Source organism: Sminthopsis crassicaudata, chromosome 3 (genome assembly GCF_048593235.1).
Source record: "Sminthopsis crassicaudata isolate SCR6 chromosome 3, ASM4859323v1, whole genome shotgun sequence".
Taxonomy (NCBI): Eukaryota; Metazoa; Chordata; class Mammalia; order Dasyuromorphia; family Dasyuridae; genus Sminthopsis; species Sminthopsis crassicaudata.
Window position 1 is genome coordinate 89,006,735 of NC_133619.1, and position 22,798 is coordinate 89,029,532.

The following is a 22,798-nucleotide window of genomic DNA, read 5'->3' on the forward strand; positions in this document are numbered from 1 at the left end:
TTTTTAAAAATGTGCTTTTCAAGATTTTTTTCTCCTTGATAGTAGTGATAAGATTTATCCATCCATTTTGTAGGCCCTTTATAAGGCCTTTTTGTAAGATGGCTATTTAAGACTGTGTTCCACTGGTTCATATAGGCTCATTTGATTCTTAATTCTTAATCTGAATTCATTTTAGTCAGGAGTTTTAATTTCCTTCTAATCAAAGCTTTTTCTAGAGGTGCTGATTAACAGAAAAAAAATTGGACTAGAATCTTTGCCTTTTCTTCCTAAAAATGCTGTTTAACAGAAATTCCTTGATAGTAAACAAATTAAGAGTTCTGGATCACCCCCAACATGCATAATTAGGACTTGAATGACAGAAATTCATTGCCCTTGTATACTATTTTAGGCTTTAAGTCCACTTGAACAGAATCTAATTATGACCAACTCTTAATTAGCTGTGCAATTGGAGAAGAGCTATAGTGTGGATAATTGAAAAGAAGAGGTAACTAGGAAAAAAACAAACAAACTAACTTATATTTAACTCGTTATGGAAGCTTTTTTTTTTCCCTAGAAGATTTACATTCTTTTTTTTTTTTTTTTTTTTTTTTTTTTTTCTTTTCTTTTTCTGAGGCTGGGGTTAAGTAACTTGCCCAGGGTCACACAGCTAGGAAGTGTTAAGTGTCTGAAATTAGATTTGAACTCGGGTCCTCCTGAATTCAGGGCTGGTGCTCTATCCACTGAGCCACCTAGCTGCCCCAAAGATTTACATTCTTAATTATTATAAATTAGGATAATAAAATATTACTATTAACATACATTTCTTGCCTAAAAGTAGGGGGAAATAGCACAGATAAAAAGTGCATGGTAAAAATTAAACTGCACTGAAAGTTGGCTGATAATCTACGAACAATTAAAAAGTATCAATGTGTGTGTACATAAATGGAATCCTGCCTGAATATTTTCTCTTTTTTTATTGTGTACTTTTTTTTTCCCTCCAAGTGAATTTTCAGCATAGAAAAATGTAGAGAACTAGAGAATTAATAATGACTATGACCATTGAACATACATAAACACCAGTTTTTAGGAGAACTCCCAAGTAGAATTATTTCCATTTAAAGACGTAACCTGTTTTTATCTTTTTGTTTTAAAACAAAACCCTAAAAAATTGTTGTGCAAAGTTTTCAGGTACAGAGAATTATATTTGTCTCTTTGGTGATATTGTGTTACAATAAAGCAAGCAACAACTATTTAGTCTTCCCTATAAAAAAGTGTTTTCTTTGCTTGGTAATAGAAGAATATGAGAGGAAAAAAAAATAAAGTCCTAGTTCATGATTTAGGCAAGTTTTATATCTGTGTATACTTTAAACTCAGCTTAATATAACATTTCATTCATTTATTTGTTATGGCATTTATTGTCATCCTAATGCATCCTTGTAAACACGTTGTTGACAGAACTAGTTAGGAATAGAACTAGAATTAGAATATTCTTTTAACACTTTTGGAAAATATTTTCCTGACCTGATAGTGATATTTTTGATAGCTCAAATTTTTTTTTTTTAAATAATAGCCTTTTATTGTTCAAAAAACATGCAAAGATAGACTTTTGCAAACCTGGTGTTCCAAATTTTTCTCCTCTTCCCCCCACTCCCTCTCCAAGACAGCAAATAATCCAATATATGTTAAAATTGTGCAATTCTTCTAAACATATTTCCACCTTTATCATGTTGTGTAAGAAAAATCAGATCAAAAGGGGGAAAAATGAGAAAGAAAACCATCAACAACGGTGAATATATACTTTGATTCACATTCAGTCCCCACAGTCCTCTCTGTAGATGCAGATGGCTCTCTCCATCACAAGTCTATTGAAATTGGCCTGAATCACCTCATTGTTGAAATGAGCCACATCCATTACAGTGATCAACATATAATCTTGAGTGGCTCAAAATATTAGCATCATTAAATTTATATTGATCTTAAAGCATCAGCAATCATAAATTGAGTGTAGTAGCATCATAGTTACTGACACCATCTGAAGGGGTAAAAAACTCACTCCATCTTGCATGCCAATGTGCTGTCTGCATAGTTTATATCTTCCCATCTTCATCCACTGTTGCAAAGCTTTAGCTTAGTATTGATTCTTTTTGCTGCCTTTTTATTCACCTACACCTGAATATTTGTCAAAATTGTCTGTTTATCCTCACAACAATCATGAGAGGTAGATGTGACTATTATCTCCATTTTAAATATGAGGAAACTGATACAGAATTTAAGTGACTTGCTCAGGATCTCATAGTTTGTAAGTATTTGAAACTCTATTTGAACTCAGTTCTTTTTCACTCTAGGTGCAATGCACTATACACTGCTATATTGTGGATCAATACATCATGAAGTTGGGAACAAAGCTAATCTAGAAAGCCTTGAAAGGAAAATTAATTTGATACATGATTGCTCAGAAAATAGAAAATGATCCAAAAGTATTTGTGTTACTTTAGAGTCCTAGAACACTCAGTGTGCATACTTGCATATGCATGAATCTTTTGCTTCATGCAATACACTTTCCTCTTGGTTTGTATGATTCCTAATTTTACTAAAGGAGCAGGCTTTTTAAAGAAAAATTTTGGTGAATGTTTTCTGAAAGTCAATATGAGCTATTGATTAACTTATTTTATACCATGTTTTCTTAATGTGAGGCCCATGTTGTATATGTGACTTTGAGTAAAAGTCACCTCCACCATTTGGGCCTATTTGTTGATTAAAAAAAAAAGAAAGAAAGAAAGAACATTGGATTAATTATGTTTTAAGAAGCCTTCCAACATTCTCTAAGTCATCTATACAGAAGTTCTTGAATAGGATTTCATGAGTTTTCAGACTTTGCATGTAAGTATTTTTGATAATGTGTGATTTCGTCGGAGCTTTAAGGCACTGAATGTCAGTACAATTGAGCCAGGAGTTTAAAACTTGTGCCTTCATATTAGAGAGTTTAGGTTGCTTCATTTTTGGAGGCTGGAACCATCATCGTGTAGTTTTGGCTGCAAGAAGATGTGGAATTAATGATTTTTTTTTAGGAAGTAGACATTTGTAAAAGTGTGCATAAACCAGACAGGTATGTATATAAAATTAAGTGTTAGGCCATGCACATGAGAAACATTGTTTTTTGGTAAGAAATATAGCTTGTATTTTGGGATATATTAAAATCTAATTGTGAAAATAAAGTTTTGAATGGTATAAATGATTATTCAGAATATATTTACTTTTTTTTTTTTAATCAGTCATTAGACATTTAAGCACCTCTTATGCATTAACAACTTTTAGACACTGGCAACACAAAAACAAAAATAAAAGATCTAAAATTTAGAGCTTCTTTTGGGGGGGGGACCCAAAATGTACATGTTCAAAATAAGTACGAAGTAGCTTCATGGGAGAGACATTAGCAACTGGGGGAAAAGGCCCAATATAGGAAATGGGGTCCATAACTATGAAGGACACTTAAGGATTTTGAGGTAAAGGTGAATAGGGAATCTGTTCCCATGCAGGGGACAGCTCTTACAAAAGCACAGACAGAAAGGGGGATGGATGCTAAGTGTGAAGGAGAGCAAGAAGGCCAGTATAATTATCATGAAAGTGTATTGGGAGGTAGAGTGATATAAGTGTGGAAAGGCACTCAGGTGGTGAAGGACTTTGGATCATAGAAATAATAGGTCATTGAACAGGCGTGACTTCTTTTGAGAGAATATCAGTTTGGTGTCTTGAGTGGAGGATAAATTGAAAGGAGGGAGGATACTAGAGACAGAGACAAACTGGGAGACTTTCAGTAGCCCAGGTAAAAGGTGAGGACATGATGCATATCTGATGACATCTTGTCAGGAATACTATGAACAGGGAAGTGGGACAGGTGATATCTAAGCTTAAAGTTCTGTCATTGTAATGCAGATGTCACCGTAAAATATGTATCATGTAATAGTAACTTTTATATACTTTGATTAGTAGATTCCTTAGAACATTTTAAGTTAAAAAGGAAATTCAAAGGAATGCCTAGATTTGTAATAAATATACATCACAAGATGTCTTGTGCCAGGCCTCTCTTTTTCTAGCCTAAATGAAGAAAAACATGACCCCTTAGGCAATGTTGTAAATGTTTTGAAGTTAGTCTTATGTTTGCAGTGCAACCTTCCTTTTTTATACCTTTTTCTATTCACATTGACAACAATGGTGATCTCCTTTTCTGTGCCTGTTCTCTTATCTTCCTGTTCTCACTCTACTATAAAAACTGAAGCAGTTAAGATAGTTGAATAGCATACATTTACTCCAATGAGTTTCACATGTAGTGTAATCTCATGCACTGCTGTCCTGATAATTCCTGAGCTGTAGCCATTCACTTCCCTTTATCACATATTCTTTCCAGGCCCTCACAGGATTTTATCCTACCCTGGCAAAAGCTTGCCTTCCCCTTAACCTCTATCTTTCCTGATTTGTACTCAAACACCAGCTGTCTTCTCCCTCTTTCACTCCCAATACTCCCAGATGCATAGTTTGTTTTCTGGCACAGATGATATTCATTTATTTTGGACTTAAATGATTTTTTGACAGCACCCTCCTTCCCCAAAGAATGTTCCATCACATTTGTGAAGTTTCTGACAAACTTTATCATTTGAGAATGTCTTCTACAATAGAATGGCAACCATTTAGAAGAGCATGTTTCATATTTTTAATTATCCATTAATATTCCTTAAATATTCTTTCTTGCCTGAGACTATGCTAATTATGAGATTTTGTGTCTGTTTTAAACTATTGCTCTCTCTCTTGGTTCCTTTGTAGAACCAGCTTGCAGTGGTGCTTCATGTCCCATTTCACTGAATGCAAGTATGTGAATAAAGACCCAGTAACCAAGTTAGAAAGAAAAGGGTGGAAATATTTTGACATTTTTAAATATAATTTTGTTGGTAGCAATGTGTAATTTATTAGAAATATTAATTTTCACATCATATAAATATGGTGCATTCAAAATTAGTATGTTGTGAGATTAGTGGTGTCTCAAGGGCATCATGACCTTCCTTTTCTCAACTATTATTTATGAATCTAAAAAGCAACTTTTAATTTTTTTCTTTATAGCTCTCTAAAATTGTGGCACTCAGAACTTAAATGTCAAAAAATGTAAAATTTCTTTATGCTCTTGTTAGAGAAACATTTTAATTTCAAAAGATATTTGTTATTCCTCTTAGGCCATATCTTCTAAGCAACGGCATTAGCCCCATTACCAAGAGAGGGATGTATTAATAATTGGGCTATCCAGCAGCCTGATTTGTACTACAAAAGTAGAAATCACTATTCTCCTTTATTCCTGGTAGCCCTTTATTGAAAGCTATGATTATCTGCTTTTCTAAACTTTGATAATTAAGTTCTCTCTGCCCTCCTTTACTTTTCCCCCACCCCGGTGAAGATTTATCTTTGGTTAAAGGTATTTTCCAGGAGTTGATGATGTATGCAGACTATGGCTTTGTGTGCCATACTCTAGTGATAAGGAACTTCCCCATGTTGCCACCACTTTGAGATGGATAGATAGCATTTATATGAGCATATTCCATTTCATAGCTTATTCTTTCCACTTAGTCTTTGGAGCATATATGCTATAATTGGATGAGCTATGATTATCTTATACAAAATGACCTTACACAAAGTGGCAACTTAGCATGAATAATATAACAGGAGAACTTGACTTGTGACTTATTCGATCAGTGACTTGGTTTGAAAAGTACTTCCAAATGTAGAAATTGAGTTTTAGACTAACTGGACATAACTTTTCACATATATCTCAGAACAGAGGGATGTGATGATGTTTATAAACAAATTGTACTATTAACAAACCAGATTGCATAGTGAAAAGGAAAGAGATTAATGTATGTTTCTGGTGTCATATTGCTCTTTTTTTTTTTTTTTTTGATTTTTCCCATACTGAGAGAAAATACATTTTGAATCATTGAAAATTTAAAGCAATAAAAAATAAAAAGGCATCTAGAATGACCTAATTATGACACATGATTATATACTTCAGAGTCCTCAACTCCAAGAATCTTCATACTTTAGCTGTTGTCTTATCAGTTCATCAATTTTTTTTTCTTTCCTTAGTTATTGTGCCTAGGATAGGAAACCTTCTCATACCATACCCAAAATACGGGCTACCCACCAGCTACAGGGCATGACTACTCTGCAAGCTGAGCGACAACCTTGGTAGTTATAAGGCCAGGGAAAATATCCACCAAGAGGCTCACAGATCCTCTGGCAGTGAGTGTAACTCCTCCGACACTCAATACAGCAGATGCCTTCGTGATCTAGTCTGGGGTCAAATGTCATGCCTTCACCCTCTTCTAGTTGCTGTAAGAGAAAAAAAGAATTTGTATTTTCTTTAGAAAGTAAAGTTCATTTGTACTTGTTAAGTACATGGTTATAGAATTAGATCCTGAATATTTAATTGCCACAAGAATCAGTAGGTTAATGTGAAGGGTCTTCAGTATTTTTAAGAGTTTGAAAGTTACATTAAATTCCTTCTGATTTCATGGAACCTCCACCTAACAAAACTGCCAGTGAAGAGAGAAAGTGCTATGTAGCAGTTTCCTATATTTAATGGGATGTGGTTATCAGGTATCATTAAGCACACAGACACACAGAACAAAAAAAAAATTGATCTGTTGCCAATTTAGTTTCTGTGGGGCACCTAAAGATTTCTTGTTAGTTTCTAGATGGCACAATTTGGAATCTAGTGATCTAATAGTAGAAGAGAGGGGAACTAAATATAATAATAATTCAAATTATAATTCTCTATTGGGATCCTAGAGAAGTGATATAATTTCCTCCTGCCTTCAGCACTGGGGATAAAAAATACTTCTTGAATCTTGTTACTGAGAAAAAGATATTATACATTAATGGGACCAAATTCTAGATCTTAACTGTAACTGTAGGCTTCAAAATGCTAGAATTAGTGCAATTAGTATAATCAGAACAAAAATTGGGGATGGGTGTGGGGAAGTGATTTGGTGGAAAAGATGGGCCAGAATGTGTTCTGACCTTCAGTTTGTTTTGTTGCTTAAAAAAAAAATTATGAAATATTTGGATTCTTAGATTTGCTTTTTTAAGTGATATGTAGAAAAAAATGTAGGCTAAATAAAAGTTCCAGTTGGGTCTGTCAAGATTTACCTATACATAGAGCAAGGTTTACATGGGGGCTGGAATGGGTCTATATTTTAAGTTATTACTGAATCAGAAAAAGTTTCCATTGAATGTTAAATACTTATTTCAAAGTACATATGCTGAAGCATCATTTTAGTGCTGAATTAATGACTCACATGGTAAGGATTATCTGGATTGAAGGGTTCTGTATCCTCCTGAATACTGGGCCTTGTTTCATTAACTGGCCTTCCGGATCTTGTATTACCCTGTGGCCCACTGTTTGCTCTTCTTGTAGTAGCTTGACGAATTTTTCTCAAGATTTCTCTTCGTTCTCTTTGGTTTTCTGCAAAAAAAGACATTTCCTTAGATAAAAATAAAAAATTCAAATTGTATTGCTTCGATATGAAAATGAAGCAGAAAGTCACAATTCAGGTAGGTATTTGAAAAAACTTGTCTCCTCTTTGATAAGTATGAAAATGGCATTTAATTGATTGTATTTCAAAACTTTTATTTTTTATAGATCATGTCTGTTCCCTAGTAAGTATGATGATGTATACCAGCAGTATGTTTTTTTAAAAGAATATTAATGCATAATAGTTCTGTTTTCATGAGAAGTTAATTTTTAAAATTCAAGGCACTTATTTTAATTACTCAATATGATAAAAAGTACATTTAAAAATATAAAAATTGTAGTTGACATTGGTATGCTCTTGTTACTTGCCAAATCCTAGAGAAAAGGAAGGTGGCAAGGTGGCTTATATAGGTCATGGAATGATCTAAGGGATCATTAAAACACAGTCAAAATTCGTTACAGCTAATATAGATATAAAGAGAATTTTCAAAATTAACATTGGACAGAATCTGGAATAGTAAATACTAACGGTAATCAGATTGCATTGCATAGCTTAACAATTGTATAAAACTTTATCGTTTGAAAGGCTCTTTCACATCTTTTATCTCACCAAACTTAATTCAGTTTAAAAATACTTCTTGTCCCAATGAAAGAGACAGTTAACTTTTATTCTTATTTTATGGATGAGAAAACACATTCTAAGAATTTCAGTTATTTGTTCAAAGTTACATGGCTACTACTTGACCTGAAATGAGAACTTGGATCTCTTGGCTTCTAGAGTTGTTCTCTGAATGACATGTCAAAACTGAGCATAAAAATGCTACAAAATTTGAAATCTTAAGAAAACTCAAATATGCTGAAGCAATTTTAAAGCCATGGATAGCTCCCACTCATGATGTGAGATTTGTTGAGCCCTGTCTTGGAGTCTCTTGTTATTCAAACACATTAAGGTAAAAAATGTTGGAACAAAGAATTGAGTACTTCAGAGATTTGTTGGGATAGTATTAATAAAATGATAATAGCTGACACATATGGGAGTATATGTTACTTAAAAGTTCACAAAGTTCTTCTATTATCTTCAGCTCAGCTTCCATTCCTTTCAAATCTCCCTGTCCTCCTAATTTATTGCTCTAATCTCAGTTTCCTCTCTTCAGTCTTGATTCCGTATTTAACCAATTCAACCCTACCCTTGAATTTCTTAGCTCTTTGTCCTACTACTTATTACCTTACCCTTTCTCAATATTGGGTTATTCTCACCTTATATTTTATTACTCTGTTCATTTGCTTCTCCCAAACTTCTGATTGCTAGAGGAAATCACATCATTCATATTGTTTTGTTCTCTTCCTCCTTCCCCTATATTTCCTTTCTCCTTCTCTCTCTCTCTCTCTCTCTCTCTCTCTCTCTCTCTCTCTCTCTCTCTCTCTCTCTCTCTCTCTCTCTCTCTCTTTCTCTCTCTCTCTCTCTCTCTCTCTCTCTCTCTCTCTCTCTCTTTCTCTCTCTTAATGAGGTGTATTTGTTTGCTTTATTCCTTTTTTGATCCTTTCTAGAAGGTCATTCTTACTTCATTTTTTTTTTTTAATTTATTTTTTGCTGAGGCAATTAGGGTTAAGTGACTTGCCCAGGATCACACAACTAGGAAGTGCTAAGTGCCTGAGGTCAAATTTGAACTCAGGTCCTTCTGACTTCAGGGCTGGTGCTCTATCCACTGCACCACCTAGCTGCCCCTAGAAGGTAATTTTTTAAGACATTTAATGACTATAATCTGAATTGATCAATAATAAATGGCAATATACCATCTTTTTTGGTTTCCTTTTAATATTTTAAATGTGTGTGCATGCATATATATATGTGTGTGTATATATATATATACGTATATATATGCACACACACATATGTATATGTGATGTGTATGTATTTAAGCATAAATTTGAAGAGGTTTGCTTTTAAAGAAAAAAAAATTGATTCTGAAATAATATCATGATGTTTAGTTGTATATTGATGAAATTCAGCATGATATAGGTCTGAAATACAGCATAGCAGAGTAGAGACTTGGCCTTATAGTCAGGAATACCTGGTTTTAAGTCTTGTTTCTGATACTGTACTCATTGGGCAAATAACTCTCAGTTCTCTCTGGCCACTCCCATAAGACTTAAAAGAATTCTAGAGAATTTCTAAGGAATTTCCCACACTGATAAAATGACAGGTCTTTAACCTCAAAGTAGATTTGTTGGATGCTGTAATACTTAACAGATAAATGCAAAATTCATCTCTTCCAGGAGCAAAGATGAATCAAGTATATTTTTAGACATATGGACCTTATGATGGGTATATACTTATAGCTTTGGACTTAACTGAAATCTTTAAAAATTTTTTTCTTTTAAACTAAGATTTTAAAAATTAATTTTATAATTATAAATTTTTTTGACAGTATATATACATGAGTAATTAAACTAAGATTTGAGAATCAGTGCTTAAGGCTTGAATTGTGTGATGAGTTTTTGCATATACTCTCAGCATCTCAAGACTTCCCCATAATTCTGTGTGTGAACAATGATTTTATGTTCAGTGGCAGAAGAGCAAAATTAAAATGAACAAATAGCAAAGATTCTGAGGCAAAACTAAAGAACAAAATTAACTTATTAAATGAAAAGTATAGGTAATGAATATAATTATTTTTATTCTCATTCCCCTACCATTAATGCTCAATTACAAATCCTCTTTTATCTAGTCTAATTTTTAAGGTCTGTATATATATCTTGATTTATCTAATTGACCCTGGTTTGTTATGCTTAGTGTAGAGTAACTTTCAAGATCCTGATATAAAATAGGGAGTATTCTAAGTAGTGTTCATCTGAAAATTAAAATGTTACCTTTTGGATGTGTTGGTTTAAGCCAGAAAATAGGCAGATCTCCACAAAGTTCTAAGATTTTAGGACTCAGGAAGCTGTTATCTTTAATAGGCTGGTCTGCAGCTACCCAGATCAGAGAATTTTCTTCAAATTTAACTGGCATGATCTTGCCTTCCTGTGAGCAGTTAAAACAAAATGCACTTATAGTTTAACAGAGGACTTGGGTCATTTTCCACATGCATGGACATATTTTATTTAGTTGTTCCTGTAAGATTATTAAATTTTATTTAAGTTTCATGGGAAATGAATACCAGGTGCCTTTTACAGAGATTGGCTTCTTTTTGTAGTTATTTGCATAATCTTCAGAGGTGTGTCATTCAGGGATGCTTCTTTGAATTTTGTAATGTTGTAATTGTTGCCACAAAGAAAAGCCTGGGTTCTAAGTTGAAAGTGAAATTTATCTGCTTTTTAGTTTTCGACTAACCGGCTGCTGATAATTCAAGCTCTAGGAGGAAAAGTAATTGAATGGTCCCCAAAATTCTAATAAAAATACAAGTACCAATCTTCCCTCAGCCCCCTTTTGAAGATAGGACCAACTCTGCAGGTTTTGTTGTTTCAAAGAGTTTGAAGAGGGAGATGCAAATGATTTCTTCTTTAATGTTTTTTAGTTCAAAGTATTATTTAACATAAACCATTCTGACATTTTCTAGCTATAGCAAAACATATTTCAGATGTCTGTGGCATCAAGCATACTAGTGAGATTTCAAAGTTAAACTCTAGGTTTTCTTATATAGCAGCTTCCTGAGAATGGTTTGATAACACAGGAGACAAATTTATTTTGCTAACTTGTTCCTTTCATGTATTTATTCATTTGCAGTAGGTTGGGGATATCAAAATACTTTATCCTTTTTTTTTTTTTTTTTTTTAAATGCAAAGTAGCTCTTCATTTACACTTTCCCCCTTAAGTTTATGGCATGGTGAAATAGCTTCATTTAACTGTGAAAAACTACTGCTCGATTAATCCATTTGTTCAGCTTAGACTAAGTTATCCCACCCAGTGTTTTATTATTGATGTTATTACTTTATATATCATATTCATTTCTTAATGCCTAACTCTTCCTTCTCTTCTAAGCACAGTTATCTTTTAAAAGTTGTATAAAGTTTTAAAAAAAATTATTAAAAACAAATTGCACAAAAGTCTGCTTTATTTTTATCCCAATTGTGTGCCATATAAAATACTGTTGGGGGAGTGAGATAGGGTGTGTTAAAATAGCTACAACTAAATTGTTTTGAAATTTATGCTTATCAGTGCAGCATATGAATGAGTCTAGAACAGTTCATAGAGGAATTGTCAAACTCTTATCAATATTGTTACCCAAAGAGAAGGCAACATATACAGTAAAGAGTCCTTAAATGAGTTTTTTCATTGGCTCATGCTTGGGCTTAGCTAGCTAGATGACAGCTGAGTAGCAGGAACTCACATATAAGGTAAGAAAACTATGAAAAAAAAACTTGAAATTTATTTTATGCAGGGTCAATATCAGTCATCAGTAGGATGCAGTTGTGAGTTCTTCTCCTCCTCTAGACTTCTCATCCCCAATATGGATATTGACAAACTATCTCCAGGATAGAGACAGTGACTGTGCTAGTAAAGGCTCCCTAAGCATTCCTAGAGGAAAAAACTGAGAAGATTTTCATAGAAAAGAAAAAGGCTTAGAGAAAAATAACTTTAAAAATCTGAAAAGCTGTCATGTGGAAGAGAAATTAGTTTACATAGACCTAGAGGACAAACTGGGTCCCACATGTGAAATTTATGGGGAGAGGCTAGTGGATACAGCATTTGCTCATAGTTTTTAAGAAGCAGAAATCATCATGCATTTTAAGCTACCCTCCCTCTAACAAGATCACTTGAAAAGACTGCATTATGAAAGAGGCATCTTTAGAAAATAGTTTTTCAGTCACAGAAACAAAAACAGTAATTTCTTTCAAGAAAAAAAAAATGGAAATTTGACCTCTGTTCAGTCTTCTAAGAATAGGAGATTGAAGATGAAGGATTTTTACCACAGGTTATTGGGAATTAGTCTTTCTATTTTATCAGTAAGTTGCTACTTACCAGTTCTGAGCTGATGCTCTGTTTAGTCTTGGCATCCACCTGAGGTATGTGAGCTTTCACTTGGACTTTAATATAACATTTTTCTCCTCCAGCAAAACGGATTCCAGTGATGCCCTAACAACAACAAAAAGATCTTTGGTTGGTTATGAATAATTGTACTTCTTGGCATGCCATTTGATCTTTCACTTCTTGGAAAACTACTTAATTCTTCAACTATGAGTTCAGATACATCTCCATGAAGCCTTCCCAGAACCCCATTATCCAGTAGTTATTTTTTCCTCTTTTTGAATCCTATAGCACATTGTATCACTAATTTTGCCTTTATGACATAAAGCCTTTCTATTTACTCTTTTTTATTTTTAATAGCTTTTTATTTTTCAAAACACATGCAAAGGTAGTTTTCCAGCATTCATCTTTACAAAATCTAGTGTTGAAACATGTACCATTCTCCTAAATATATCTTCACATTTATCATGCTGTATAAGAAATATTATTTACTGTTTATTTTGTACATCATCTCTTCCATCTCTTCTACCTCTGAAGAGCAGGTCTAGCTCTTGTCTTAGACTTGCATCCCACTTGAGGACTAACGAGCAAATAAAAATCAATACAACTGAAGACTGATTCTTTAACTGACTTTATAGATCTTTCCAGAGGACTTTTATCCAGAGATAAAAGCTCACAACTCTGGTGTCCATAGCAGAGGTTATCACTGTGACTGATCTTTCAAAATTCATTGGGCAAGTCTCTTTACTTAGTTTAGTGTTGTGGATTTTAGCATTTTAGTTTTATTATATTTTGTTTTTGTGGCAAAAAACAAACTTCACTCTTTAGAACAGAATTCATAAAATTCTAAGTTTGAGGAAAGCTGAAGTGAAATTTTGCCCCATATCTAAGTTCTAAGCAAAGCATTTTGCAGACTTTAAATTGAAGAATGTGACTTTTTCTTTCTCTACTTTTTGAATAAATATAATAAATGAATGAAAAAGCATTTGTTAAGCATTTACCTTATGCCAAGTGCTAGAGATACAAATATGAAAGCCATATGGTTCCTGCCCTTAAGGAATTTAAAATGTCTAAAGCAATTTAATACCTATGGGAGAGGAAGACTAGGAGGAATGCATTGGTTTGAGAATTCACAGGGACAGTGAGTGATGACATAACAGAACTAATAGGTTTTTCGCTTATAGTAGTAGTATTGGTTTGATTATGGTTATATGCTGTAGGAAATGGTTATGTGCTGAGGTAGGATGCTAGTCTTATTCCATCATCTCTAAGTCTCAGTTTATTCATTGTCCAAAGGAAGGGTTAAACTAGCTGGTCTCTGAAGGCCCTTGATCCCTATGATTTTTTTAAGGATGGCCTGGGTAGAATGTGAAGCATGACTTGGGAAGAGTGATTTTGTATTCTTACACTTTTTACTCTTTCTCTCTCTTATTTTCTTTTTCCTCTTTGATCAAAGAGAAAGGTTTCAGAAGAACTTAAAGGCATACTTTCTGAGGACTTGAGATCTAAGGTGATTGGATCCATTCTACAAGCATGTTGATCTTTGAGTTCTTCAAGGAAGTTATGCATTATTCTTCCACTGATGACTCTTGAAACCTCCTTGTCACTTGGTCTTCAAGAATGTAGCCAATAAATTGATCAATCTGATACCGTGATGGATGAGTCTTCCTGACTTAACCAGGTTCAACTTTTAGATAATAGCTCAAAACCGTTGAAGCCCTTTTGTCTTCCAGAGCTTTGTTCTGCACAGTTTTTGAGAACTCAGTTACAGCTATAATGAAGTGATATGAATTTAGGGAATTCTCACTCCTACCATAGGGTTGAGGAATTCCTAAATCTAAATTGTGGACCATATTTAATGAAATTAGTGGAAAATTTTGAACGATGTACATGGGATCTGTAAAGATATCAGTAGGTAATAAGCAGTATTAGAAAAAATGATTTTTTTTTTTTTTTGCTTTCTGCTGAGTAGAGAATGTATTTTTGCTATAGTTAATGTAGGACAGTTTTTTTGTTGCTCTGTTTCAAGTCTTAATCTTTGTACAGAGAAAAGAGAAATAAGGTACTAAAGTGTATAATCAAGAGTAGGAGAAACCAGAGATGAATGCTATAAGTTAGATGCTCTGTGCAGAGAGTACTGAAATAAAACAAGCGAAAGGGGATAATGCCAATTGGAAGGAAAGGTATTGCCCATCAAGCTACCCTCTGCCCCCCAAATTTTCCCTTCTCCTTTCTTTCCTCTTCTCCATTCTTGTATGTCTCCTCTTCTCTCTCTATGCCCTCTTTTTAACTGTTCTCCCCTCCTCGAATTCATGCAGGGATTTTAAGCAACAATAGTATTAAAGTAGTAAAATAAAGGGAGCTAAAAGAAGCAAAATTATATCAATCACTCCTCCAGTTTATCAAATCAGACAAGTGCCTGGAAACAGGATGAAGGGAAAATAAGCTGCTTTTAGTTTCACTACATGTTGATTCCACTGAGCTAATTCTTTGATAATTGGAGGAGTTGGCCAGCTAACAGCATTAGCAGTGGAAGGCTTAAAAAAAGATAAAGTACTAGTAAAACTATACCATCTGATTCATGCTTTTTTTTTTTTTTTAATACCCCTGCTTATGACCTAAGCTTGATAACAGATTCTCTCCATAAAAATATATTTACTGCTTGGGTTATGTATATGAAATGCTGCTTCTACCTGTGCTGAATGAAACCAAAAGGAGTGAATCATTAAATCTTTAAAATGAGTCAAATCTACTCACATTCTGGAAATCATTGACTTCAATTGCTTCTTCAGCTCCGCTTCCTATTTTAAAGGTCTCCAGATTGTTCCCAGCATCTATTTCCATTGATCCCTCCTGTATTTTTCCATTAATACTCATGGTATAATGGACATTGTAAATCTGGAATTGAATAAAAGGAGTTAATGCCTTTTTTTTTTTTTTTGAAGCAATCAGCAGCTCTTTAGCCCTTCAATATACAATATGACTTTCATTTTTTCCAAGGCCCCTAACATCTGTCGTTAATAGTACATGTATTTATAGTAGAACCTCATCCACATTAATCCCTCAATGCAGTTCTAAACAAACAAACAAAAAAAAATCTAGAATGTCTTTTGTTCTGCACCCTTTCATCTGAATGGGAAGAGGTGTTGGCAGGATGCCCAGGGGGATGTGCTGTATTGGGAGAAACCAGCTTGTAATAGTGGTAGTGGCTTAATCAAGAATGGGTTCTAATTAAGTAATACAGAGACAGAGTTAACAAATGTTTGTTGGGGTGTTTTATAGAATCCTAGAGCTTGTTATACAGAATATATAGGATTTTACAGAATCACTGAATCTTAAGAGCTTGTTAAATAACTCACATTTGCTTTAAGCAAGGTCAGTCTTCATGTCTATATTAGACCAGTACAGGGAATATCTCGTTAAAATGAATTCCCAAGGCATTCAGATTGTGTTGTTATGTGTCATTTTGTTGGAATAGAACTAGCAATCACATTCATTTCCTATTTTTGTAGACAGAATTGGTGCCCAGAGTCGTCTTTGATGAATTAGCAAGTATTATAAAGTAAATGTTCCTGGATCTTCTTGTGTGTTTCTTTATTATTTTTATTTTACTTAGTAATTTGAAGCAGCTTGGTATATCAAAGCTAGTATTAAATTAGAAGTCAGATGCATCTGGGATTGAATTGCAGCTCTGCCATTTTTTACCTATATGACCTTGGGCAAATTATTTCCCTTCAGACCCAAATTTGCTAATAGTTTGTCAACAACTTGGATTTTAACAGGTTTTAAAGGAAGTGGGAGTTACAGGAAGGACTACTTCCATGAATCTATTAAGTGCCTGTTATGTGAAAAGTATTGGAGAATATAGACAAAAATGAAACAGTCCTTGCCCTTAAGGACCTCACATTTTTCATTATCAGGAGCACAGAAGGTATGGTAAGGGACTTCATCTAGACTTTAATCAAAGGGCTCTTGACCTGGGATTCCTGAACTTGTTGGAGTACTTATATTTTAATATAATGGTTTCCTTTGTAAGCCTGAGAAGGGGTCCATGGGCTTCACCAGGATAAGGAAGGATATAAAGATCTCCTGTTTTAAATCTGTGATCTACTTTGGTGACAAAGGAAACTAAAACTTGAATAGGTACAACAATTTGAGTGGAGGGAACATTTTTGTGTCTGATTCTCAGTTCACATTTCTCATTCACCCTCCACTATTGGTCCCAACATATGCACACATAGGTAGAGAGCTAACCTTTGAGTCTGGAAGGCCCTGGATTAATGTACTGCTTTTGACACATAACAGTTGGTGATGCTAGGGAAGTAAGTTCTCAGAGCCCCCAGGAAATTCAAGATAAGTCGTAGAACAGTTATAGATCTGCTTTAATAGCAAAAGTTTCCCCATTGGGGGCTCCTTACATTACACTACAATAACAGAGACCTAGGTCAATAATGATTATGATAACTATATATCTTTAGAGTTTCCATATATTTCTCATTGGAGCTATGGTAAGTTTTAAAGACAGACTGAGCACAATAAGAATAGAAGTTGATAGCAGCAAGAAGGGTTGGGCTATTAAAAACATGGCATTGGGCTCCAGTGAGATTCCTGGACTCAAGAATAGCTCCGTTTTTCATATTGTTAGAAACTGTTGCTACATAAGGACAATGAACTATTTTGTTTGCCTCAATATTGTTGAATATGGTGCCTTTCAAAGGGCAAATAGGTGTTTTTAATAAAGTTCATGTAATATAAGAGTGACTTAGTTTCTCTAACTAAAAAGATTACTCAAAAAAATTAGTCTGTGAAGAAAGGACTAAATATTATTCTTTTGCTACTATTGTTATATGGGGTAGGGTGGCCTAATAGGAAGCAAAGCTGGAACTGAGCATCTACTGGGAATATGCACAGTATATACTTGTCTCTGTATACAAATAAATATTCAACAAGTTATTATAAAGTGCCAACAATGTGCCAAACACTGAAGATACAAAGACAAAAGAGAGATGAGAGAATCATGACATGCTAAGAATTTACATCTTCTGGAGAAATGGGAAGCAGTCTTCCTCCCCAACAGGTCCACAAATAAAATATAAAGCAATTAGGTAGGGCTGAGAGCAACTGAGAGAATCTGGAAAAAACTTGTGTAAATGACACAAGCTGAGTCTTACAGAGACCTGGGAATTACAAGAGGCAGAGCAGTGGAAGAGAAGAGTATTCCAGGCATGAGTCTTTGCAGCTGCTAAAAAGGGATACAGGGTATGGGGAGCATCAGGGAGGCTAATTTGGCTCAAATGTTGAATAGGTGGTGAGTTGGAGTGAGACTGTTCAGGGCTTCCAAGGCTAAATGAGACTTGGTATTATATCCTGGAGGGCTTGGGATATGGTCTGACCTGTATTTCAGGAATATCACTTTGGCAGCTGTGTGAAGGATAGATTGGAAAGGAAAAGATACCAGATACAGGGACCCAAATAAGAAGCTATTGTTATAGTCCAAGAATAAAGTAATGAGGATTTGATTTAGTATGATTACTTCATGAGTAGAAAGGGATGAATTGAAGAGATGTGGAGATTGAAAAAATGTTTCATATCTGTGTGATATACATTTGCAATTATATAAGGCTCAAGTGAAGGTTTTACTATAGTAAAATAACACAAGAATACTCCATAATTTTCTTTATGATCTTGTTGGCCTGGAAAATGCTATCAGTGACTTTAATTGTTGACAATTATGTGCTTCACTCTTTCTGGGTATTCTTAGCATTTTTTCTTTCATAAAACTAATCAACTTGTGATGAAACAAGATATGAATAATCCTTGCTTAATGCATGATTCTTTATTCATTTTAAAACCTTGTGAATTAGAAATGTTTTTCTTAAATTAAGTGCCAAATGTCAGATACATACATACATAACACAACTAACTATATATGTTTATCATATGACAATGAGAATTGAGATATTTATTTCTTTACTGTATTCATCTAAAAGTATGAATTTATAGTCAAATACCATAAAAGCTTTCCAAAGAGACAATCTTAATACTCAGTTTTCAGTAGAGATTTATATGTTGAAATCTATTCCTTTGTCCAGAACTATTGCTTTAAAATGGGAGATAAGGGCCAGTTTTTACATTTAAAGTACACACTCACTAAACACTACCATTGTCATCTTAAATGATGATGATTTTAAACATGATACACCCCCTATAACAGATTCACTGATATCTGGCATCCTTGGTTATCTACATTAGGCCTTGGAATTTAAGAATACAAATTTCAATGTCTCTGGAAGATGATGTGAGATGCAAAATGGCTGGATCGTTTTCTGCACCGTTTTCTCTAAGTACTGGAATTAACTCATGCTTTGAATTCCCCGGAGAGGGGGAGGAGGAAAAAGAAAGTAGGAATAGACAGAAGAGGAGGGAGTGAAGGAAGGGTAGTAGAGAGCTAAAAAATCCTCTATGGAGAGTTTTAAGAAACAGTCCTTTGTATATACGGGGGATCGAGATGGATTTTTCCTCATTACTACATATAAGCTCAAGGTAGACTTTGACCAGTAATTATTGAGATAATACCCTTTTTACATAGGAAAATAAAATTCTTGCCTTTATTTAAAATGCACATTGGAACTCTTCCAAGCGAAGTTTGGAACAATTTTGTTCCTAGAACTCTTGGGAAAATAAATATTTGCATACAAATAAAGTAAGGAGACAATTCGGTGGGGAGTTTATTAACCAATGGAAGATTTGATTTTTTAAAATATTGTTTAACATCTTTAAGGACCTTCCATTTTCTTCCTGCACTTCTTTTGAGAGATGAGAAGTTGCTGAAGTCAGATGAAATTGCCTTAAAAGAGAGTTCTTTCTAATACCTGGTTCTGGCTGCTCCCTTCAAAGACACTTGGGGCAATCAGATAATTTTTTGGAATGTTCATTTCCTTATATTAGTTTTAGCTCTCTTAAGGATCATAATCCTTCAGAACTAGAAAAGTCAGAGCCCTTTAGAACTCAAGAGATCTGGTCCAATCTCATTTTACAGATGAAGAAAGAACCCCAGAACAATTAAATCACCTGCGGAAGGTCGTACAGCAAATGAATCCCAGAGCCGAGACCTTATCCTAGCTCTTAATACAGCCTTCTTTACTCTGTTCTTCTGCACTTTTAATATTGGTGAATTGCCTAAGACAAAACTATTCTGTCGGAATTAAACTATCTCTGGAGCAGTGTCCATTGTGCTCCCAAGGAAACCCCTTGGGGCTCCTTTCAGGGGCTGTCCGGGGGCATAACTGAGCCAGGGTCCAGACCTTTACCTCTACACACAACGCTCCCCTCCCTCACCCTACCGCTGCGGGGCTACTGACACCTCCCACCCCGCGGTCCCCGGGGCTCCCAGCGCGCTTGCGCACCAGAAGGACCCGGCGGGCGCCAGAGTTCGAGCCCCGCTTAGCCGTGGTACCCCAGGACTCACATGTTTGTCATTCACCTTCCAGAAGTAAAAGGCGCCGATAGCCCCGAAGAGCAGCAGCAGCGCCCCCGAAATGAGGACCACGGCTCCGATCTTGAGCAGCCTCCCGGGACTGGAGGGTCTCACTGCCACCGCTGTGTACGCCTGCGGAGTGGGGGGGGGGTGAGGGGGGTGGGGCAGAAGAGACAGCTTGCACACTGCCTCGCCTTCAGGGACACCACTCGGGAAGCCCTCGACCCTAAGCGGGCTATGGGATCCGGGGTCTGCTGTAATTGTCCTCCCTACCCCACCTTTCATCCCGCAAGGACTCCCTTTCAATCATTCCAGCTCCGCAGTAGGCACTGGCTGAGCGGGATGTGGGAAAGTTTGCGGTTATTCACGGACTCGCCTACCTCAGCAACATGCACACTTTGCACTTGGATCTTTTGGAGTCTGCACCCTCACGCATACTGGCGTGCACACCAGTCCCCCTCCCTCTCCTGCCCTTGTGCCACGGGTTCAGTTGGACTGCTTTGCTATGCGCCTGCAGGGCGCTTTGGGGCACATGCAAATGCGCGACCCGGAGCGGGTCCAAACCTACATCGAGCGCTCTGCCACCTCTACGTGTCGGCTTGGCCGTGTGCTCCGGGCACGGTACTCACGGGTGGGCGACACTGCTCCACGTCCTCGGGGCCTGCGAGGGCGATGGGCACTTTATCTGAGCTCTCGGCCATGACCGGTCGGGGAGGTGCGAAGCTCCACCAGGAGTGGAGTGCAAGTGCTACTTTCCAACGGGTCCCAAAGCGATGGGCATTTCAACTCCCTCCCCCGTCCTTCACTGGCAGCCCCTCCTGGCCCAGCCCAGTTCCCCATCCCCTCCCACTGCCTTCCCTTCCTCTGACTTCCTCCCCACAGCGAGATTCAGGGGACAGTGACCCTACTGTTTCCCTCGGCTCCTTTAGAGCAAGGAAAGAAGACTCTCCTCTCCACTTTGTTCAGGACCCAGATGTCTCCCCACATCTATTTAATCCCCCCTCTCTCCCCTGCCTAAAACCTATTAGTATTTCAGAAGTCTGCTTACACGGGACAGGGGGGGGGGGGGACTCCTTTCCAATCTCAGGAAAAACACTTCTAGGTCTGGATTCTTTAGGCGATTCCATTATTTAAGGGGATGGAAGATGCTTTGCTATAATAATTAGAAAGCCCATAGTGGTACTTTTGTTCGGGTTTTTCCCCCATCCCTTCTAAATCACTGCCACCTGAAATCTTCAGACTGCTTCTCTGACCAGGGGTGTGAAGCGGTGTCCCAAATCATCTCGGTGATCCTGGTTCTCTGAGAGAATTAAGTGAAGGACACAAACCAAAAAGCAATGGAGGGGAGAAGAGGAAGCTCGTAATTACAGATGAGGGAGAGGTGGACATTCGTGTGTCTCAGATACATCTGATGAATCAAATATGAGTCACAAAGGCGTGAAATGTACAAAAGATGTCTAGAAACTGACACTTCCCCCGCCAAACCGCCCCTAAAACAAAGTTGAAGCAAGTACGGTTTTTTTATTTTTTGAAATTGATCTAATCTGACTTGGAATGCCTCCTAATCGCCTGTTTATTGAACACTTATATTCACCCTCTTCAACGCCTCCACTTGTTTTTCCCAGCTTCCTTCAAGTCCCCCTTAAAATCCCATCTCCGGTTATGTGCAGGGCACTGCTAGGTGGGGAGAGGAATGTAAAGGCAAATATAATACCGTCCTCAAGAAATATAAATACTTAACAAAATACTAGTAATGACATCACTCCTATGGCAAAGGTTGGGGGGAGGTCATCATTTTCAGCACAGGGAAATTCAATCTGGGAAGTAACATTTGAACTGAACTTTGGATAATGAGGAGGTAAGGGACAGGAGACAGAGACAACGTGAGCAATGTGTGTTTGCTGTCTTTAAAACTCAACCTGTCCAAAGCTGAGCTCTCCCTCTCCCCTCCCTCAGAGTCTCTCTTACTGACATTTTCCGGGACAACACCTTCCTTCCAATCACCCTGGCTTGCAACCTCCCTCATGCTACACCTCTCACTACCTCCCCTCTACAGCCAATGTGCTTCCAAGTTCAAACAGTTGTACTTTGCAGCATATCTCTTCTCCCTCACTCCAGACCCTCATCATAAGGATTATTAGTTTCAAGTGTCTTTCCACTCCAATTTTTTTCCCTTTCAGCTGTCAAAAGGATCTTAAAGTATAGGTGTAACAGGTCACACCCCTTCTCCCATTAATAAACTCCAGTGACTCCTCCTTAACTCTGTATTCTTTTTTTTTTTTTTTAACTCTGTATTCTAATCTAAAACTCTCTGTTTAGCTTTTCAATCCCTTCATAACCAGCATCATTCCTTCCTAATCAGTTTTCTTAGACTTTACTAAGTGTTCTGCAATCCAGGGATACTGGCCTCCTGCCAAAGTCTTTGAACAAGACACTATTTCATGCTTTTTCATTGGCTAACTAACCCCCATGCAGGAAATGCTTACTCTTCTAAATTCTTTTTTTTTTTCTTCTCTGACTTCCTTCTAGTCCCATCTAAAATCGCACCTGCAAAAAACCCTTCCCAGTCTTCCTTAATGCTATTATTGCCTTTTCTCTGAGATTACCTCCAAGTGGGTACATATATCTTTTATGTACATAGTTGTTTGTTTGCCTGTTGTCTTCCCCATTACATCAAGGGCAAGAGGCTGATTTTACCTTTCTTTGTGTCTCTAATGCTTGAAATAGAAAGCATGTGTCCCTAACACATAGTATGTGTTTATTAAGTTCTTGTTGACCACCCCCAGATAGAGGTGTGAAATTCAGACTGCATTTTAAAGACGTGGGGGGGGGTTGGGGGAGTGGAACATGGCTAATT

At 36.3% G+C, this 22,798-nt stretch overlaps 1 protein-coding gene across 1 annotated transcript; it reads right to left on the reverse strand.

The window, feature by feature from the left end:
* Positions 1–1,554: 1,554 nt before the first annotated feature.
* CNMD (chondromodulin) lies at positions 1,555–20,737 on the reverse strand. The gene is made up of 7 exons (XM_074299205.1): positions 20,571–20,737; positions 19,933–20,073; positions 15,222–15,362; positions 12,459–12,572; positions 10,367–10,520; positions 7,320–7,486; positions 1,555–6,351 (listed from the first exon to the last, which is right to left on the reverse strand). The coding sequence occupies exons 1-7, from the start codon at positions 20,640–20,642 to the stop codon at positions 6,133–6,135; spliced, it is 1,008 nt and encodes a 335-aa protein (XP_074155306.1). The 5' UTR covers positions 20,643–20,737; the 3' UTR covers positions 1,555–6,132.
* Positions 20,738–22,798: the final 2,061 nt, after the last annotated feature.